Raw genomic sequence first — 17730 nt, forward strand, 5'->3', positions numbered from 1 at the left:
GACAGGCTGGATCGATGGGCCAAGGTCAACGCTATGAGGTTCAACAAGGCAAAAGTGTCAGGTCCTGCCCTCATGACCCCTGCATGGAGGACGTGTCCCCGGCACTTAGGGATACGGGTTAGTGGTGGCACTGGCAGTGTTAGGCTTACAGTCGGTCTTGATAATCTTAAAAGTCTTTTCCAATATAAATAGTTCTGTGATTTTATGGTACCCCAGTGTGAACTGGGGATTCATACCCTGGAGCTTCAGAAAAAGAAGTTGTTTACATAGAGGTTTGAACAAAATAATGCCAGGACATTTCTTTGTCCAAAGGAAAGAGATAATATACTACGAAAGCAGAGCATCAGTTTGAGGTGATTCTTGACCAAAACTGCATCTGATGTGCAATTTTTCATCTGAAGTACAACACCCTCAGCTTCCAGTTCTGCAGTCATTAGCAGTGACCATGCAAGGCTGCCCAGCCATACAGGCTGAGCTGAATGCTGCTGCTGCTCCTGGGCTGAGGGTGCTGAGAAAAGCCCCCTCCAGGTCGACCAACAACTGGAAGGGTGGGAGGACAAAAAAGAGAAGTGGAAGGGAAATAAACTGGAATGGAAAGCTAGAGGAAGAGACACTGGGGAAACACTATTTTTTTGAGCTTTCACAAAAACAAAGTGGGGAGAGACATGCCATTTCCATCAGCCCACCACTCCCAGAAGCTGACTAGAGTCACAAGGAATAAAAGCAAACCAGGTCACAGTGATGCCAGACCTCCCCAAGTTACTATTCCAGTTCTTGCTATCTGAAAAATCAATACTCAAAACACATGAAAGGCCAGATTGCAGCATTGTGGACTACTAAACAACAACCCTAGATGAAAGGTCATCAAACTGGAGTACCTCTGATTACCATATAATATACCACAACGGAGCTGGGCAAGCCTAAACTGGAGGTTTCCTCCTCGTATTAATGGTTCCTTAAGAAATGATAATAAGATGGAAACTCAGACTCTTCAAGGGGGAAGTACAGTAGCATCTTAGTGTGCAGCAATCAACATATATTTACTGGACTAAAAAGTAAATGGAAAATTTACTGTGCTTTCCTACATTATTCTTAATTTTTCTAAGAGCTACTAAAAATGCCTACAGCCTTGAGAATAGACCTTTTTTTGAGATTTCTGGTAAAAGCCACAGTAGAGGTCACTGCCAGATTACAGCTGCAGTGTTCTCTGGAGTAATTTCATTAGCTGAAGCTGCAGGAAGGCAGAAAGGGGGACTCTCACATTCTGCCATTATATCATTTGCTGATTTTTAAATAAAATTATTTTCTATCATGAACATTTAGAGACTTAGACTTTCTCTGTTTCTTCCTGGGTGATATTTAGCTTACATTCCTGAACATGGCTTAAATGCTGTGGCAGGTGACACAGTAGTGTTAAGGAACAGCTAAGTGCCCAACCTCAAACACTGACAAGTTGCAGTAGTTTCTTTAGTCAGAGAGCAGAGAAGAGAGATGGTAAAAAAACACCACAAAACACAGAGTGCTATCAAAATGTTTAAAAGATAAATAACTGGCAATTGCCTAAATCATGGACCACTGAACTCAAGAAGACAGAAAAACAGAGCAGTGCCACCTGTAGACTGAGAGCATCAGCCTAATGAATTTGCCTCTTAAGATCTTAGTTTAAAAAAATGGGGGGAATAGGATAATGCCCTTACTAATGAATCAAAAAATTTGAAAAATACATAAGTAAAGCAGTATCCTTATAGCTTGGAGATAAACTCAGAATCATAAATATTATGTAAGTCAAAAATTTACCAGCTATCAGAGTAAAAAATGTATAAGTTTCTGGCACTTACCAGGCTATTAAAATGTCAGGGTACTTTCAGAAAAAATAAATTTTGGCCAGATAATGCTGAAGTGTCAATGTTTTCAATGCACACTTGAATTTTGATAAGTCTCCCAAGCCAAATACTAATTTTAATTAGGAGTATTTATTATTTTTATAAGTAAACCTTGACATAATTTTAAAACACTACATTTAAGAGAGTGACAACCTAAACAAAATATTCCACTTTATCTCACTGGTTTTCCTTATCTTAGTTCCACCAACACTTTTCCAAGCCTTTTTATTTTAATTTGGAAGTTAGGATATATTTTTTCATCAGAATTTTTCAGAGTATTGGTAAAAATTTCTGATCTTATCCTAACACAGCCATGTGGTAGTGGTACTTTACATGGTAAATGGTTTGTAGTAGATAAGTGCTAATAAAAAGTGAATTCTGTGAATTGTCCAGAAACATAGGGGCAATGTTTTCTAACCAAGTATCTAAAATTAAGGTCCTCGGTGTGAATTCAACTCTCTTCTTCATTTCTGAGTATAATTTTTAAAGATGTAGTTCAAATTGCCTCAAACACTTTAGAAAAGCTTTTAAACTTTCATTATCTTCACAGATCAGCTTTCTACAAATTTAAGAAATTTGGCTCAGGAGTCACATCTTTAGTCTTAGAGATATTTTATCTTAGATAACATCTTAGATCACTATTTTATCAAATTATGTGTATTCACCTGTTTAATCTTAAAAAAAACCAACACAAAGTGTAAAAATCTACTTCATCTCCCTTAAAGCTAATTATGATCTTACCATTGAAAATATGTCCTAAATTTTAGTCTTTGATTCTGGAAATAATAACCATTCTGATTTTTTTTTCATCAAAATATACTTTCATATATTTGACTACTGATATTTAAGGTATTGATAGATCTTCCACAAGCCCAAACTCCCCTGTAAACTGGTGGTAATGCATTCTATTTAATTCATCTAATATTTTGTTGTGATGGAAAAGACTAGTTTTCAAGAATAGTCTTCAAGCTCAGAGACTGGCTTAGATGTGTGGCATATTGTTAAATTTCTCTAATTTCTTTCCCATGCAAGTAATTTACATCTTTCTGTTTCCACATCTGTGAAAGGGAAATCTTATAACCTCTCCAGAATCCCCAAAGTTATTAACAGGAGATGCCAAGTCATCCATATGCACATAAAATTCTAAAATCTCATGGCAGAGTACAGCCCACAAGTGGTTTTAATATGGTCTTGCAATATACCAAGCAATACTTTAGTACCTCCTGAATGGAATTTTAGTCCAGAAAGGACAGTTTTATAGACTTTGTCAGCCTAAGTCAAGTGAAAAGTTACAGTTGGACCTTGCAATAATATACAGCATGTGAGAGTTTCTGATGAGCCTTTGCTTTGCAATCCCAAAGCACAGCAGAAACCCTGTATCCCTGAGACTTACATAGTGAATATGTAAAAGGAAGAAGCCAAGACCTCCTGCTCCTGTTCTACAGCACTTTGCAGAGCAGAGAAGCATTTCTGAAATCCTCAGTAGCAGCAGGTAAGAGAACCATTGTCTTTGCTGGAGCCCACAGGAAGAACTAAGTGTGAGACACTTATTCTCATGGACAGACTGGAACATTTAGCGAAACCCCACTAATTTATGCTGGCCAGCACTGCATCCCAAACAAACTGTAAAAGCATTTAAACATAAAGTGATGCAATCTGTAAAAAAATTAGTTCATGGGTATGGCTGAATGAAAAAACCAGGACATATATTAGCACTAAAAAAACTACTCTAGTGCATATAATAAATTGATAAGAGATGTTTGATTATTCCCATGGATCCCAGGCTGATTCCTGTAGTCATAGTTACACTGAAAGCACAACTTTTATGCAACTTGCAGTCGTCCATTTTTGGCACCAAGTTTTACAAGATAAACACCTGCAACCCCTTAGTGCCACCTGATGCACCTCCACCCCAGACCTTTCCACCACATCTCCTTGCCTTCTAGAAAAGAGTGAGAGCATCTTAGTCATACCTGAAAGCCATTTCAAGGGCCAGACTGCTAATTTTGTTTAGAGGACTGAGAATAAAATCATGTATCTGTAAACTGTAGATTCACCAATAGCAACAAAAATCAATCCTGTTCTGTTTGGGGCAAATAGCTGACTTTCCTCATTAAAGTGAGAATACAAGTGTTAGCATCATATTCAAATTATTACCTATGTACTGAACCAGCCATGAATGATAAATGCTAAACAATCTTAAAAAATATAGGAACACATTTATAACAATTATTTTCAGCATGCTGGAAATCTTAAAATGCTGTTAAATATTGCAGGTGTGCAACACAAAAAAATACCTGATAAATGTGCATTTATCTTGAAATGGGTTCATAAAAATACTTAGCACCTATTTAGGGATCAGAGGTGATCTAGAGACTTCAGTATTATGGTCTTAAGTATATAAGCAAGGAAACTAAGCCAGACTAATACTGTACTTTTTGCAATCTGATCTCAAGGTAGGCTGTCAAATCCTGTCACGTCACAGTGTTTTTGCACCAAGCAAATGATATTACAACGTATGAGGCAATAGGAAGTCAGGCTTCAGGGAGGCTCAGGCTTGCTCAAGGTTATATAAACTGATGTCAAGTCTCCTGGCTAACAGCTTCCTGATTGAATCATCCTACCACCATTCCTGAAGAGATTTGTTTTATGAATGATAGATAGTTAAGGACATGTCAGCAGATTTATTATTATCTCAAGAATATTGTGGGTTTTTTAATAGAAACACAGACCATTAGCTACATTCTTCTAAATAATATTTAGTAATTCTTTAGTAATTGTAACCATGAAAGAAAAAGTTCTGATTTGGTCCAGAATCTACTTGTAAGGTGTAGGAGGAAGAAATTCTCAAAAATGAAGGAAAGAAAAGCAGAAAGACACTGTTGGAAAGACATTAGGAGATGGAAGGGCAGAAAGAGGTGATGAAAGGTTTGAAAAAAAATGAAAAAAACAAGTGAAGACACAAACAGGCTTGCAGAAGATCCCTCCTCAAAACCAAACCAGCAATATTAAGGAGAATTCACCATTCATTTCATAGCAATCTTTTGCTATGAAGGGATGGCAGCAACCTAGTGCATTACTTCCACAGATGGAAAAAATCTGTCTCTAGCTCAAGCCCCAAAAAGACCACATCAAGAAGGCTTCAGAGGTGGCTTGGTTGAACATAAGAGATTCCAGTTTCCAGGAGGAAGAATCTTTCTCTGACAGAAACACAGAGTGTGAAAAAAACCCACCAAAATTAAAATCCTGTTTTATCTTTGCTTGAATTTTTGCTGACTGTACTCAAAACACGTGGGTGCAGACTGTATTAGAACATATTTGCCACACAGGTCCTGCTTTTTCAGTAGAAGATAGCTGCTGCTGCTGCAGGATACTGGGGCTACTGGGAATCAGGACTCAGTTCAGAATTAGAAACAGGCAAGCAAACAGTTACATTCATCCCTTGTAGTAAATGCCACAAAGGGAGCGGAATAAACAAAGTCACTGGAATACCTAATTTCTACAATAATTTAGGAGTCCTGTATAAATGCTTGTGCCATGACAGGCAGAAGTTGACTGGTTTAACATCAGTGTTACTCTTGAGCAGGGGGGCGGCAGTCCCAGGGATTCTCAGGGGGGTGAGCACACTGCCAGCCCTGCAAAATGGCCACGGCAACCAGTTAAACCCTGCTCATTTCCACTGTGCTTCCATGCCAACTCTGGGGAAAAAAGTCCTGCTACATGTCTCCTACTGAGAGAGCCAGAGAAGCCTGTGTGGTCAGCATGAGTGAAGTTGAACAGCTGCGGTGAAGAAAAGCAGAATTTGACACATCAGTAGATTGCAAAATGCTAGCATAGTGTGAAGCGTGGAAGCTGGGATTCCTCCACCATTCCATCATTGGGGAAATGAGAAGGAAACACACAGGTCTCAGGAGATGCAGAGGATCCATCAGCAGGCATGATGAATATGTTTCAAACACACTACTCCATTATTTTCTTGGGGCTGTCTGAGTATACACCTACTGTATACACTGTCCTTGCAGACTTCCTGAACAGTACTCATCTCTTGTCAAATACAGTTTAGAAGTTTTCATATAATCTCCTTAACATGGACCTACTGGTTAGTTGCTCCTGCCATTAGACTCTGAGCTAAGATGAAAGAGTTCCCAGTTTCCTCCCTTCTGCAACATGGGGAACCTTGATACAGTCTCTTGGCACGCTGTGATGTTCAGTAAATAATTAGACAAATGTAATCTCAACATACAGGATAATTGCAATTGATATAAATAACCTAAATTAATCACAAAAACCCTTCATCTTGCCTATGCCAGCTCAACAGAAACCTGACTCTGTTCTATAGATTTACCTGCACCTATTTCAACCAAGCAGACTTGGCAACCAATTAAATACTTATTGAGTACAGTAAGAGGCTTGTTACCAATCCTTTACCATTTCCTCTTTTCAATTATCTTTTCTCTCTTTTATCCTGTTTCCTTTAAAAAGATTCAGCACCACTAATGCAACCACATCTTCCTTTCTGGTTTTATCTGTGGCAGAATTCATGCAGATTGAGTAACTCTCTATTCACTCTTCATATGGACACCTTCTCCTTTGGACACTATCCCATACATTATGATTTGCCTCCTTATTATATTTAATTCTGCAAGTTCCACATTGCATCAGAAAATCTTCCAGGATGATATTCACCTGGAACTGTATAGCCTTAAAAAAAAGATGTGCATGATCCTCATAACTGTTGATTAGAAGACAGTTGTAGCTTTTGCTAGGACACAAGAAATTCTCTGCCATGCTGGAGAAAAGCCTCATCCAGGTCTCATTCAGGTCTAGAGACCTACTGCAGGCAATTGTGGTTGATTAATTGAGCTTTTTTTTCCCCCTTAGTTGTTATCTCAAGCAGAGAAGAATTTCAGAAGCACTTTCAGGTCAATGGGCACATGGGCAGACTGGACAAGGGAAACACATGATTTGCCTGGTGTCCTGCACAGCACACACTCCCACCCCCTCTATATTCTTCTCTGGCATATGGCTCAAATTTAGAATTGGGCTTAAGTATAAGAATCTACATTTTAAAATAATGAGCTTTGAAATGAGAACCTGGTCTAAATTTTGCAAAATTACCCTTATTTTCAGACACAGAAAAATCAAAATCCCAGATCTTAAACCCCTCCTGGTGTGGAACATTGTGCATTCCCCTTCCCTCTGACCACCCACCCCCTTAGCAGCACACCCTCCCCCAGGTGCTGAGGGCAGCTTCAGACCTGCTTTCTGCTGCATGCTCTTGATTGACTACTCCTATTTCTCCAAGCAATGGCCCCTGCTCATCATAATAGGAAATAAAACCTTGCTGAAAATACGATGCTTGGATTCACTCTCTTCCTAGAATTACTGGGGGGGAAATAGATGTCTCTCAAGTGCAGAATCATATGCACAATGGTCTCTTAACAGTTGCTTGGAGGTCTTTTCCATTTTCACATAAATCTTTTTTATGTTGTACTCCCACAACTAGTCATTTTATTTTTGGCTTCACTACCGTAAACTTAATTTAACATTACGTCTTTTTGGTAGTTGTTGGTCTGCTTTTATGACTAATGAGTTTTAGACAGGACATTCATAAAAACTGAACAAAAGCATCTATAATGAGCATACAGTAAAGACAGCCCTATTTTTCCTCAGAATAATTGTATGCCTGAGCACAAAAGAATGCAAAAGTTGCACATTAGGCTACAAAATCACAGTGGAAGGTTAGTCTCAAAAACTTCAATTGAGATCTCTAAGCACCAAATTAATTCTAGGATGGAATAATAACACAGAATGTCTGTTCAAGCATGCAGCCATCTAGCTCATACACCTTCTACCTTGCTGAGCAATTATCCTACATACTATGAGAAACTTACATGCTGGTCATGGCATTCGACTGTGCACTTGTATTGTTAGTCAGGTTTGTTGGCTTGGCTGGTTTTTGTATGTGGGTAGTTTTCTTTCTTTTTTTTTAATATGAAGTGCAGCTTTTAATGACAGTGTACTTCAGGTGCTGGACTATAGAATACTTATTGATTCCAAGAGAGAAGAATTGACACAAAAAGTTTCAGAGGCAGCTTCAGCTTTAATGGTTCAATGTTTTAGTAGACATGTGTAGGAACCCAGAGTGCCGAGAGGATTTCTCTGCCTGTTTTTAAGGGTTCTTACCCCCCTGAACAACACTGTTTTAGCCTCAAACCTTGGAAAAAATTACCAACAGTCAGACAAGAACTAGAAAATACAGTGGTGTGAATTAGGTGATAGACTACTATGTAAGATTGTCACAGGGTGAAAATTTAGAGGTTTTGGGCTTCTCTTTGTAGTAAAGAAATAAGAGTAAAAAATATTAAAACGGAGGATTGTTGTTGTTCTCTAAACCTTCTTCTCCTTCTACTACTCCATGTTCTGCAGTAAAAGTAGTTCGGGATGATTGAATAGAAAATTCTGCAGTTCTTAGTTGTGTTACTGAATAATTGGTAGGAAAGTGAAAATAATGTACGTTTTTAGTAACCATTGGTTAAATTATCTTTAAAAGGCTGTGTAAATCTTGATAATTAGCTCTCACTCCTGCTTTTCTGTGCTTTATGCTGTACCTGGGTCATGCTAGTGGCTCTGTTCCTCTGACAAGACTTAATAAACAACTATCTGGAAGCATTGAATCTCAAGGAAAAGTCTCGGTTTATCTTTGAAACTCCTTGCAAAGACTTTCAGCAAATTCTCTCCCATCCGGAGGGACTTGATTTTCGGCACAGTACAGTGTCAGACATGCATTCAAAAAGGTATTCAAAGACAAACCTGTCATGATCAACGAGAGCTGGGGATTCCTTTCTAGCTCTGCACATACAAGAATGGGATGCACAGGAAGTGTTTTGATGGAAACAAAACCAAACCAAACCTTTCTCTGTCACACTACGTAGGAAAACACATTCATAATCTAGTGATTAGGAGACAGGGTATTCTCAAATAGAACAGTAACATTCTCCTACCTTCTACTTATTGAAAGGGTGACAAGGAGTTAGAATATGACAATGACATAGGAGTTACACATTTTTTATGGAGTCCTGTTTACATACAAAGTGTGAAACAGCCGTGGTTTCTCAACTATAGCAGAAATCAGTCCAGCGGGAGAGCTGTGGTTCCTACCCTCCATTTAGCCAGTAAATAACTCAAATACTTCTCTAATAGCCAGATCTCAAGCCATTTCTTCATCCACAGCTTTAATTTTCAACAGTTCCACTCTGTTTCTCAAAGCTTTAGCCTATTTTTTTCCACATATACATAGTCACACCCCATCAAATAGCATTCATCAGATCCTCCCCATGTATGTCGTAGGTTTGGTGGTGCTGGATGAACCTCTGCTGTGGACTGTGACTCCAGCAAACAGCTCAATGAAAGCTCTGAATGTTTTAACCTGTTGAGTTCTAGTTGCATTTAGGAGCTTCCTGGTTGTCAATGAATCAACTGCTCATCAGTTGTGTGTGAACAAAATCTGGGATTTCTGCCCAGGACTGCCTCTCACAGCAATCGACCAACAAGCAAAGTATGGGCAGGGGGAAGACAAAGAGTCAATTATTGGACATATTTCTGGTAGTATTTGGAAAATCTGAAGACAAACTGAACAGCCCTGTACAGAAGTCTTAAGCAAAATGATGCAGTCAGGTCACATTAGTGCTCTGATGGCGCATCACTGGAATAAAACTGAATGGTGACACTGCTTATAAGGAAAGAACACATCATGGTAGAAATCTCAACATACAGACTCATATCCTGTAATTTCACAGTGAAACATTTCCTGAAGTAACTACTCATCTTATTGAAAGGAATATTCCTTAGCTGACTACTAGTAAAAGTGTAAGATAATTCTGCTCTCTTTATTTGCAGATGTTCTGGCATGGCCTCTAAGGAAACTGATACTGGAGTAGAATTATTCCTTACAAGTAAATGTAGTCATACTGCATTTTGACAAATTCCACAACCAATTGTTCTGCTCTGAAAGACAAATGTCAAAATGATGTAGGACTGTATTTACCTGTAATCGTTTACAAACGTTGCTCAAGCCAATTTGCATCTTGGGAAATGCTTTATAGCTCTGGAAAATACTCTTTTGCAAAGTGTAATTCATACTCTTTAAATTATCAGGAGTTAAAATAGTGTATAAGAAAGCCTATATCCTTATTACTATCTTAAGTGGACTGCCTTGTTTGACAAGCAAGGATACATGTTTGTCACCTTGCCTTTTAGTTTGGAAAAAACATGCTGCTATTGGTTATTGTGACAGCTGGGAAATGTAAGTGTTCAACCAATTTAACTAATAAGTTCATGTATGCACAACCAACATTTATTTTCTCTTAATATCAAAAGCCTGAATATAAACTGCTTAGCTGCCTGTTTTCCAAAAGCATATAAACAGAAGGATGGATGCACCAATTGCATTAGTATGAATTAAAATTAAAATATGCACTGAATGTCAGGGAAAAAAATCAGTGTGTTCATTCAACTCCTCCCCAGCAACACGACATACAGTCAAATATGTGATTTCTATATCCAACAGTATATATGCCCTAAAAAATGTTAAATATTTTATTGATAACTTAGCTTAGTGAAACTGAGTCCTGCTAAATTTTTCTTCTGTTGAAAGAATTTACTTTGTTCACCAGTGTTCAGATTGACGCTATGGAAACCCTAATCCCATACTCTATAATAAACATGCACATCACACTTCCAAGTCACAATTAAAATGCTGGCTTGGAAAACAGGGAACTCAAAGCAAATTATTTCCTGCACATGGTATGTGACTGGTTTCCTACAAAATTTGATGCTATCGGCATGTGTTAATTACTGAAAAGGAGATAATTGCAAAAATTCTGTTGTTTAAAGTGAAAGGACATCCCTTATCACTGTACAACACTTCAAGGCTGCATAGGGAAAGGCTACTTTATGACACAGATCAATGAAAAAGTGCTTCAAATGGAGAAGTTAGCATCAGAGAGCTTACATAGCAGGATCCCCCTTCACTATTCTGCAGATTTCCAAAACCGTATCAGTGTCTTTAGTTGCTGGTTTATACTACACTAAAACCAGACAGAACACAAAGCAGATATGACTGCATCCTTAGGAAGCGTGAACTCTCAATTAGAGTGTGACCTTGCCTATTACTCTGCTGTTTCATAGCATTTAGGGTGATGATCTATGATCCTATGTGGTCATTTGCAGGTAGGTGAAAATGTTTCCTGCTTGTGCAGCTGGCTGACTGCAATTCAGCTCCGACTCACAAACAATACAGCCATGGTTCACACCTCCGTCCCATGACTTCATCAGAAAGGTTTATTCAGAGCAACCAACAAAGCCCTCCAAAGCTCTACCCTCAGAGATTTGCCATCATTTCTTGTCAAAACTGGGTTTCATACCTTGAATCCTGTGGTAACTGCAACAACACAATTTCTGCATTAGAGCTCTGCTGCCTTCAGCCAGAAAAAGACACAGAGTGAATTTACCTCAACTGTCAAAAGATTGTGTAGACATGACCTTGATACAACTCCTTCCCGATTCTTAACTTAGGCCTATGAACAGTACTCAACACAACTTGTTCATAGAAGGCTAAGAGAGAAATGGAATGTGCCAATTTTTAAATTAATGTAATGTGTTTTCTAAATGATTTCCATACTCCCTCAAGCTAATTCAGTCCCCAACATTCTTATATTTTATCTTATAATTTTGTGGGGGTTTTATGTAATCCCTTTTCCATATAGCACTATGTGAAAAGAATGCTGTTGTACTTTTTGCATCTGCTAATGCACTTCTTCATCAAATACATTATTTTCAATACATCTTAAAAAAATGCAAACTAGAATAATTCACTGAAAATCTAAGCCACTCCAGGAGCTGGTATACCAGAAGCTATGAACCGTAAAAATTATGTCAGCCTAAGAACTAGACTGGAGCCTTCTAGCAGATATTTCATTTAATTGCATTTCAAAACAACAAACAAATAATCACCCACTTCATGTGTGTTTCTTGACCTGAGAGAGCTCTAGTCACACCACCCAAATCAAAGAAGGCAAAGGTTGGGACTGGGAGACTGAAGAACTTGCCATGGTAGGAGGAGAACAGGTTTGAGACCCTCTAAGGAACCTGAAGGTACACAAGACCATGGGACTTGCTGAGAGAAATCCACAGGCCCTGAGTGAGCTGGCAGATGAAGTGAACCAATGGCAGTGTGGTACTTAATTGCCAGCTGGGGTTAAACCATGACCCATCTCTTTTTATGTCTTTGTAGGAAGCCACAGTTTGATTCTGTTCAGACCCACAATACTCACTAAGTCAGTTACAGAGACCTCCACAAGATTATTCATCCTTATTCTCATAAGAACAAAGAACTATGATTTTAACAGTATGAGCTGCCTGGAGATACCCACATTGTAGAGGGAGAGAGCTTGACCAGATACCTAAATTCTACAGAACTTAAATCAGGTGTAGTTTATGCTCTGATGACACTGAGGTGGGAATGATGAGCTTTAAATGTGCAGTATCTGTTCTTCCACAGATAAGGACTACAATGGCTAAATGAAATGTAAGCATAGAACACTTTTTAATATGCAAAGTATTAAAAATGCCCATAAATGTCTTTTATCTTTGCTTTCATGTATTTTCCCAGTCACTAAATGCTAAGTGGTAGCATAGAAATACTTACGCTTTAAATTTAAAGTGCATGCTCAGTTTCAGTACACACAGTCAGCACTCCAGATTCCATTTTCAGCACATTTTAAAAGATGTGAAGTGGATGAAGAAAACCCACGCTGTAATGATCTGAAGTAACATCAAGAACAAGTGAAACCCTGAGACTGCTGTTCAGCTCAGAAAAAGGAGTCAGAGTTCTAAATATTCTATTCCACCCTAGTGCAACCATGCTGAAATAGACAGACAGGGAGTCGAGTCCCTCCATCATCCTAAATGACCTGTGTGAGATCAACTTTGTCTTAGTCTTAGTTCCCTAATCAAAGGTCCAGCACCTAAAATTTCCCATTACAACAGACAAAGTTCTTACAACATGCAGACTGCCCTCCTACCTTCCTCATGTAACTGCAAAACTTCCAAGATGAGTCTGAAGCCGTTGGCTAAAGCATGCAACCCCACTGTTTTCTCATTTTTGTACCACATATGCATGTATGTATATTTGCCTGTATTAATATACCTCCCTTTGGCATCATTACAGGCCCTAGAAATCCTTTCTGCTCTGCTCTTTTTGTTGCTTATATACTAATAAACAACATCTATATAGAAGCAAATATCCACATAAACCCAGCATATTTATATTGACTCAAAGGGACTTTCTGTATCATGTAGATTTCAATATGATATTAGTTTACAAAGCAGGGTTTGCATCTCTAAGAACTTCAACTTGTGAAATTCAGCAGAATATAGGTTTTTCTAAGACAGGATTACATGAGGATTCTTGTGAACACTAGTGTGTTGTTCAGGCTTGAAATTTAGCAGTGATATTACTGCTGTTTATTTTGTTACACAACTGGCACAACCACTTATCATTGAACCTCTGTGCTTGGGGATGCTTTAATATTGTAGCTGATTGAGCTGGGAAAGATCCTCCATGGGGTTCTCATCCACCTCACCCTTCTAACTTCTATTCCAGAAACTGAGATGGGTAAAGATTTTTAGTTTTATTCTTTTGGACTTGAGACCACCAGTAGATTATATATCTGAGATACACAATCTGAAGAAACTTTGTTCTTGTTGGCAGCTCCACTTCAAGAAACAAAAATATAATTTCTGGTTTTGCAGCAGATTAAAAATATATTACCAAACTCAAACACAGCATGGCTTGGGAACAAAAACTCCAGGGACAATTTCAAGAGAAACACAATATGTACTTAATCATTGAGGCAGCCTCGCTGAGTTCCACTGATTTTTGATTAAGCAAAACAGACAAACACAATAAACATTGCTTTTCCCATCAGTGGCCTCTACCTGAAATCAGTGTTTCTGTATTACACTGGAGTTAAAAGGCCCTTATCAAGAGAAAATTTGTATTTCATGAAAGACCTACTGTGCTTGTGTTTCACATTGTACTTCACAATTCTTGCCATTTAAATCACAGGCACTTTGAAGACATAGAAAGGCTGTTACTGTGGTTTTTTCTCATAATCATTCTTCCTGTTGCTTCTAATATAACATCCATTGTAAATACACTCAGTGGGTCAATTTTGCTCTCACTTAAAAGTCCACTTAATCTTCGCAGGTTCCAGGAAAAGCATTTTGTTTTGGTAATGATGCAGGAACATTTCTTAAGAAAGCTTCAAGAAAAGGAGTTTTTAAATTTATTTAATTAAGGTTTTACACAGGATAAACATCATTATCAATGACAGCCTGCCCAATCCCTATACTTTTTATTAAGGAACATGCAAAGAACCTTGTGCATAAAGGATGAAGAGGTTGAATGTTAGTCCCAGACTCTGTTGGGATGTGTGAAAACTTACAGAATTTCCTTTTTCATTTGCATGGGAAACACTATGAAACCTTGATTTCCAGGAATCAGTAACCTCATAAGCTTTCAGTGTCCATCAAGGTACTTTTTTATCTTGGTATTACTCAGGAACAGTAAATATCCCACTTCTGTATGTCACAAATGCACCAAACGTGATCTTCACCACTGTGAAAACCAGTTCCTACATTTTGAAAACCTGTAAAACACACTTCACATAGTTGCAGAACCTCACCTGCACTACAAAAATGGTTTTTTGCCACATACCTTCTTTTTGTTGGTGGAACAAATGTAGAAATTGTCAATAACAGTGGCAATCCCAGGCTGTAGATTCAACTTTGTGTATAATGTTCCAAAATCTGAAGACCTGAAAGAAATCAAACATCTGTAAGTGCTCTCTTCTAAAGGCTTCAGCATTGAAACTCTGCAAAGAAACCCCATTCTGTGCACCAACTGTCCATTTTCAATGCTTCTCTGCCATCCTTTTGTTCTTTTCAGTGCTCCTTTTCTACTACAAGAAACCCACCACTATTAAGAAAACTATTCTAGGTTTTGAAAAAGACCTGGATACTTCTGTCTGTACTTTGCAGTTCTCTGCAGTGCTAGTTTATTTTTTCTGTGCAGTGACAGAAGCTTGACATGTACACCTTTCCTTCACCACCCACAAGGTGGAAAAAAAGAGCTATGAAGAGCACGGGCTCATTGGCAAGTACTAACAGCACCTCCTCAGCTAAGCAGAAAAAGAAGAGTTCACTTCAGAGCTTGCTGTTGCATAAGAGAAGAATTTGGCCTGAGATCTGGAAGACTCTCATTAGACCTCTAGCAGAATTAGTACTTGGTAAACTTATCCCATCCACTCCTCCATCTCTTTTTCAGAGGATCACTAAATTTTGAATTAATAAAACAAAAGTCAGTACTTGGCCATCAGTATATCACACACACATCTCCACAAGTATTTCAAATGTGGGCACTCTGCACAACTTCTTCCGTATTTCTGAAAAGCCAGCAGTGAAAAATGGCATCTGTGCTTTGCAGTTGTACTGCCAATGTCAATTATAAAAAGAACAGACAAGTAAAATGTTAAGATAAAGTTAGTTAGTGAAATTCAAAACAAGTGACATCCAAATTTAAATCTCTTTAGATGAAACCTTGTTTGTTCTATTTAGGATCAAATTGTACCTTACGCTCTCTTCATATTTACAGTTATTCATTTTGCATTTGGAAAGGGACTCAGACACATCTAAGGCACTTGCCCCTTCTTCACCAAGAAGCACTCCCTAGGACAGAGAGTTGGTGTGAGGACTTCCACTCAATACACCCTTTTCTCTCCTTGGAATAACAAACATGGCTGAAGGTACCCTGCCCAGGAACTCTTCATCATTCAAACAACTGGGAGTATTCAAAAGCTCCCACGTCCAAGAGAACCAAGACAAGACCCGGTCCCTCCCAGTGTGACACTGCACTGCCTGTGCAGTGATTTCCACCCTACAGCCCCTTTCTACTATGTTTACTGCTCCCCAGCAGGCTCTGCTACCTCACGTTCCTCACCCACGGCAGTCACTGCTGAAGTTTGTAGGAGCATGACTGAGTACAATGAGAGAGAAAAGTGAAAAACCAAATCCCTGGTGGAGTGTGTGTATGTTGAGAGGTAGTCACTGCCTGAGGTCTCCTCCAAGCCATGTGAGGCAGGTTAGTCCCTGAGGGGCTGGTGCCCACAGGAGGCTGCCATGAGCATCCCACCTATGTCCCAGTGCCACCCAGAATGTCACTGAAGTTGGAGGGCACGTTGTATGAATCTAGAGGTGGCTCCTGTGCCTTCACCAATCCAGATTTCCACAAGATACAGGAACTTTCAGCTGCTGTCATGGAGCAGCTTTCTACGTCTTTGGCATCACCAAGCATAGTGGGCAGACAATGATATGCCTGGAACAGGTCCCAAGGTATACCAAGTAAAGAAAGGTTCATGTTTACCTTGTTCTTCGTTCTCCACCAGTTATAAAACCCAACTGGTCATAAGACTATGACACATAGATCATACTCACAGCCTAAAGTTGAGAGTTTAACCATTTTATAGTGTTATCTGAATAGATTTGATCCGGGTTTTTTCCCCCCACAATATTGCTTTGCCTGCAGATATACAGCAATGCATTAGAGAATAAACAGAATCATAGCAATACAATCTTGACAAATAAAAATGTAGATATCAAACACATACAACTGCAGTGTACTGGGTGTTCAGCACAGAACCAATTAAAATTCCAAGGGGTATAGTATGGACAGTGCTAAACCTAATTTGCCAGCGGTACTTGACAGAAAAGAAATTAAAGCAAAGACTTAAAATACCAACTTCAGCCAGATGTACTGAAATCATGCAGATCAAGTATGTATGATGGAAACATAACCTAGTCTATTCTCTTTGAGGGAAGAATATCAGGTCAGTGGCTAGCCCAGTAAAAACATCCTGAAATAATTCTCTGAACCTTAAAGATAATTAAATTTACTTTGAAGAGGCAGTTCCAGGATTAATACAATAGGACCACTGGAGAGTGACACTGTGTGCGGGACACTGTGGCAACTCTGTCAAGGTGTGAAGAGAGTACAGGCAGGAAGCCCAAAAAAGATAAGTAAGTTCCAAGATAGAAAGTTCCAGTCCAAAACTTTCCCTTCTAATTCTCATGACTTATAAAAAGTACTGCAAAAAAAGAATGAGGTTTTAACATAAAGAGTGCACTAAGATAACTATGGTATTTTCAGACAAATGTAATAAAACTATGCAGTCAAAAATCTTTCTTTTTGTTTTTTTCTGGTAAAAATTAGCAATCTCAAGAGAAAAAAAAATCCAATTCCAGCCTGAGAAAATAGGCTACTGTATCTCCTGAAAAGTACACCATGCCTGAGCAGGAAGACCATGATTGGATGAAGATCTGTGGATCTATGGAGAAATCTATTCAGACTTCCAAATCTTTTTTGCTATAGCCCACATACGAGAGAGACCAGGAATGTCAGCTATTCTTTGAGACATTCACCCACAAGAGGACATAGTTCAATGACATCATTCAAGGGGAGATCATTCAAGGGGAGCACTGTACAAAATAATTGGTTTTCCAAATCTACTATAATCCAGAGAAAACAGGTCACCCTGACTTTTTCACTTAAGATACAACTTCCAAGTTCCTGACCCTGCATATATAAAGAACTAACATTTTGTAGCATGCAGCTAGAACAGAAAACTCTGTAGCTGCACTACTGAGCTACAGACAGGGTTGGGGAGGATGAATTCTAGGATCCCAGTGCATGCCTATTTCAATATATTACCAAATGTACTTCGTACAA

At 38.7% G+C, this 17730-nt stretch overlaps 1 protein-coding gene across 5 annotated transcripts in view; it reads right to left on the bottom strand.

Annotated features, from left to right (window-relative positions):
- SORCS2 (sortilin related VPS10 domain containing receptor 2) overlaps positions 1–17730 on the bottom strand; it is a 549849-nt gene that overhangs the window by 225483 nt on the left and 306636 nt on the right. For all 5 annotated transcript variants that reach the window (XM_032109885.1, XM_032109884.1, XM_032109882.1 and 2 more), the window contains exon 3: positions 14665–14764. In XM_032109885.1, coding sequence (XP_031965776.1) covers positions 14665–14764 — 100 coding nt within the window. The remainder of the gene's footprint in view (positions 1–14664; positions 14765–17730) is intronic.

This window comes from Corvus moneduloides, chromosome 5 (genome assembly GCF_009650955.1).
Source record: "Corvus moneduloides isolate bCorMon1 chromosome 5, bCorMon1.pri, whole genome shotgun sequence".
Classification (NCBI taxonomy): Eukaryota; Metazoa; Chordata; class Aves; order Passeriformes; family Corvidae; genus Corvus; species Corvus moneduloides.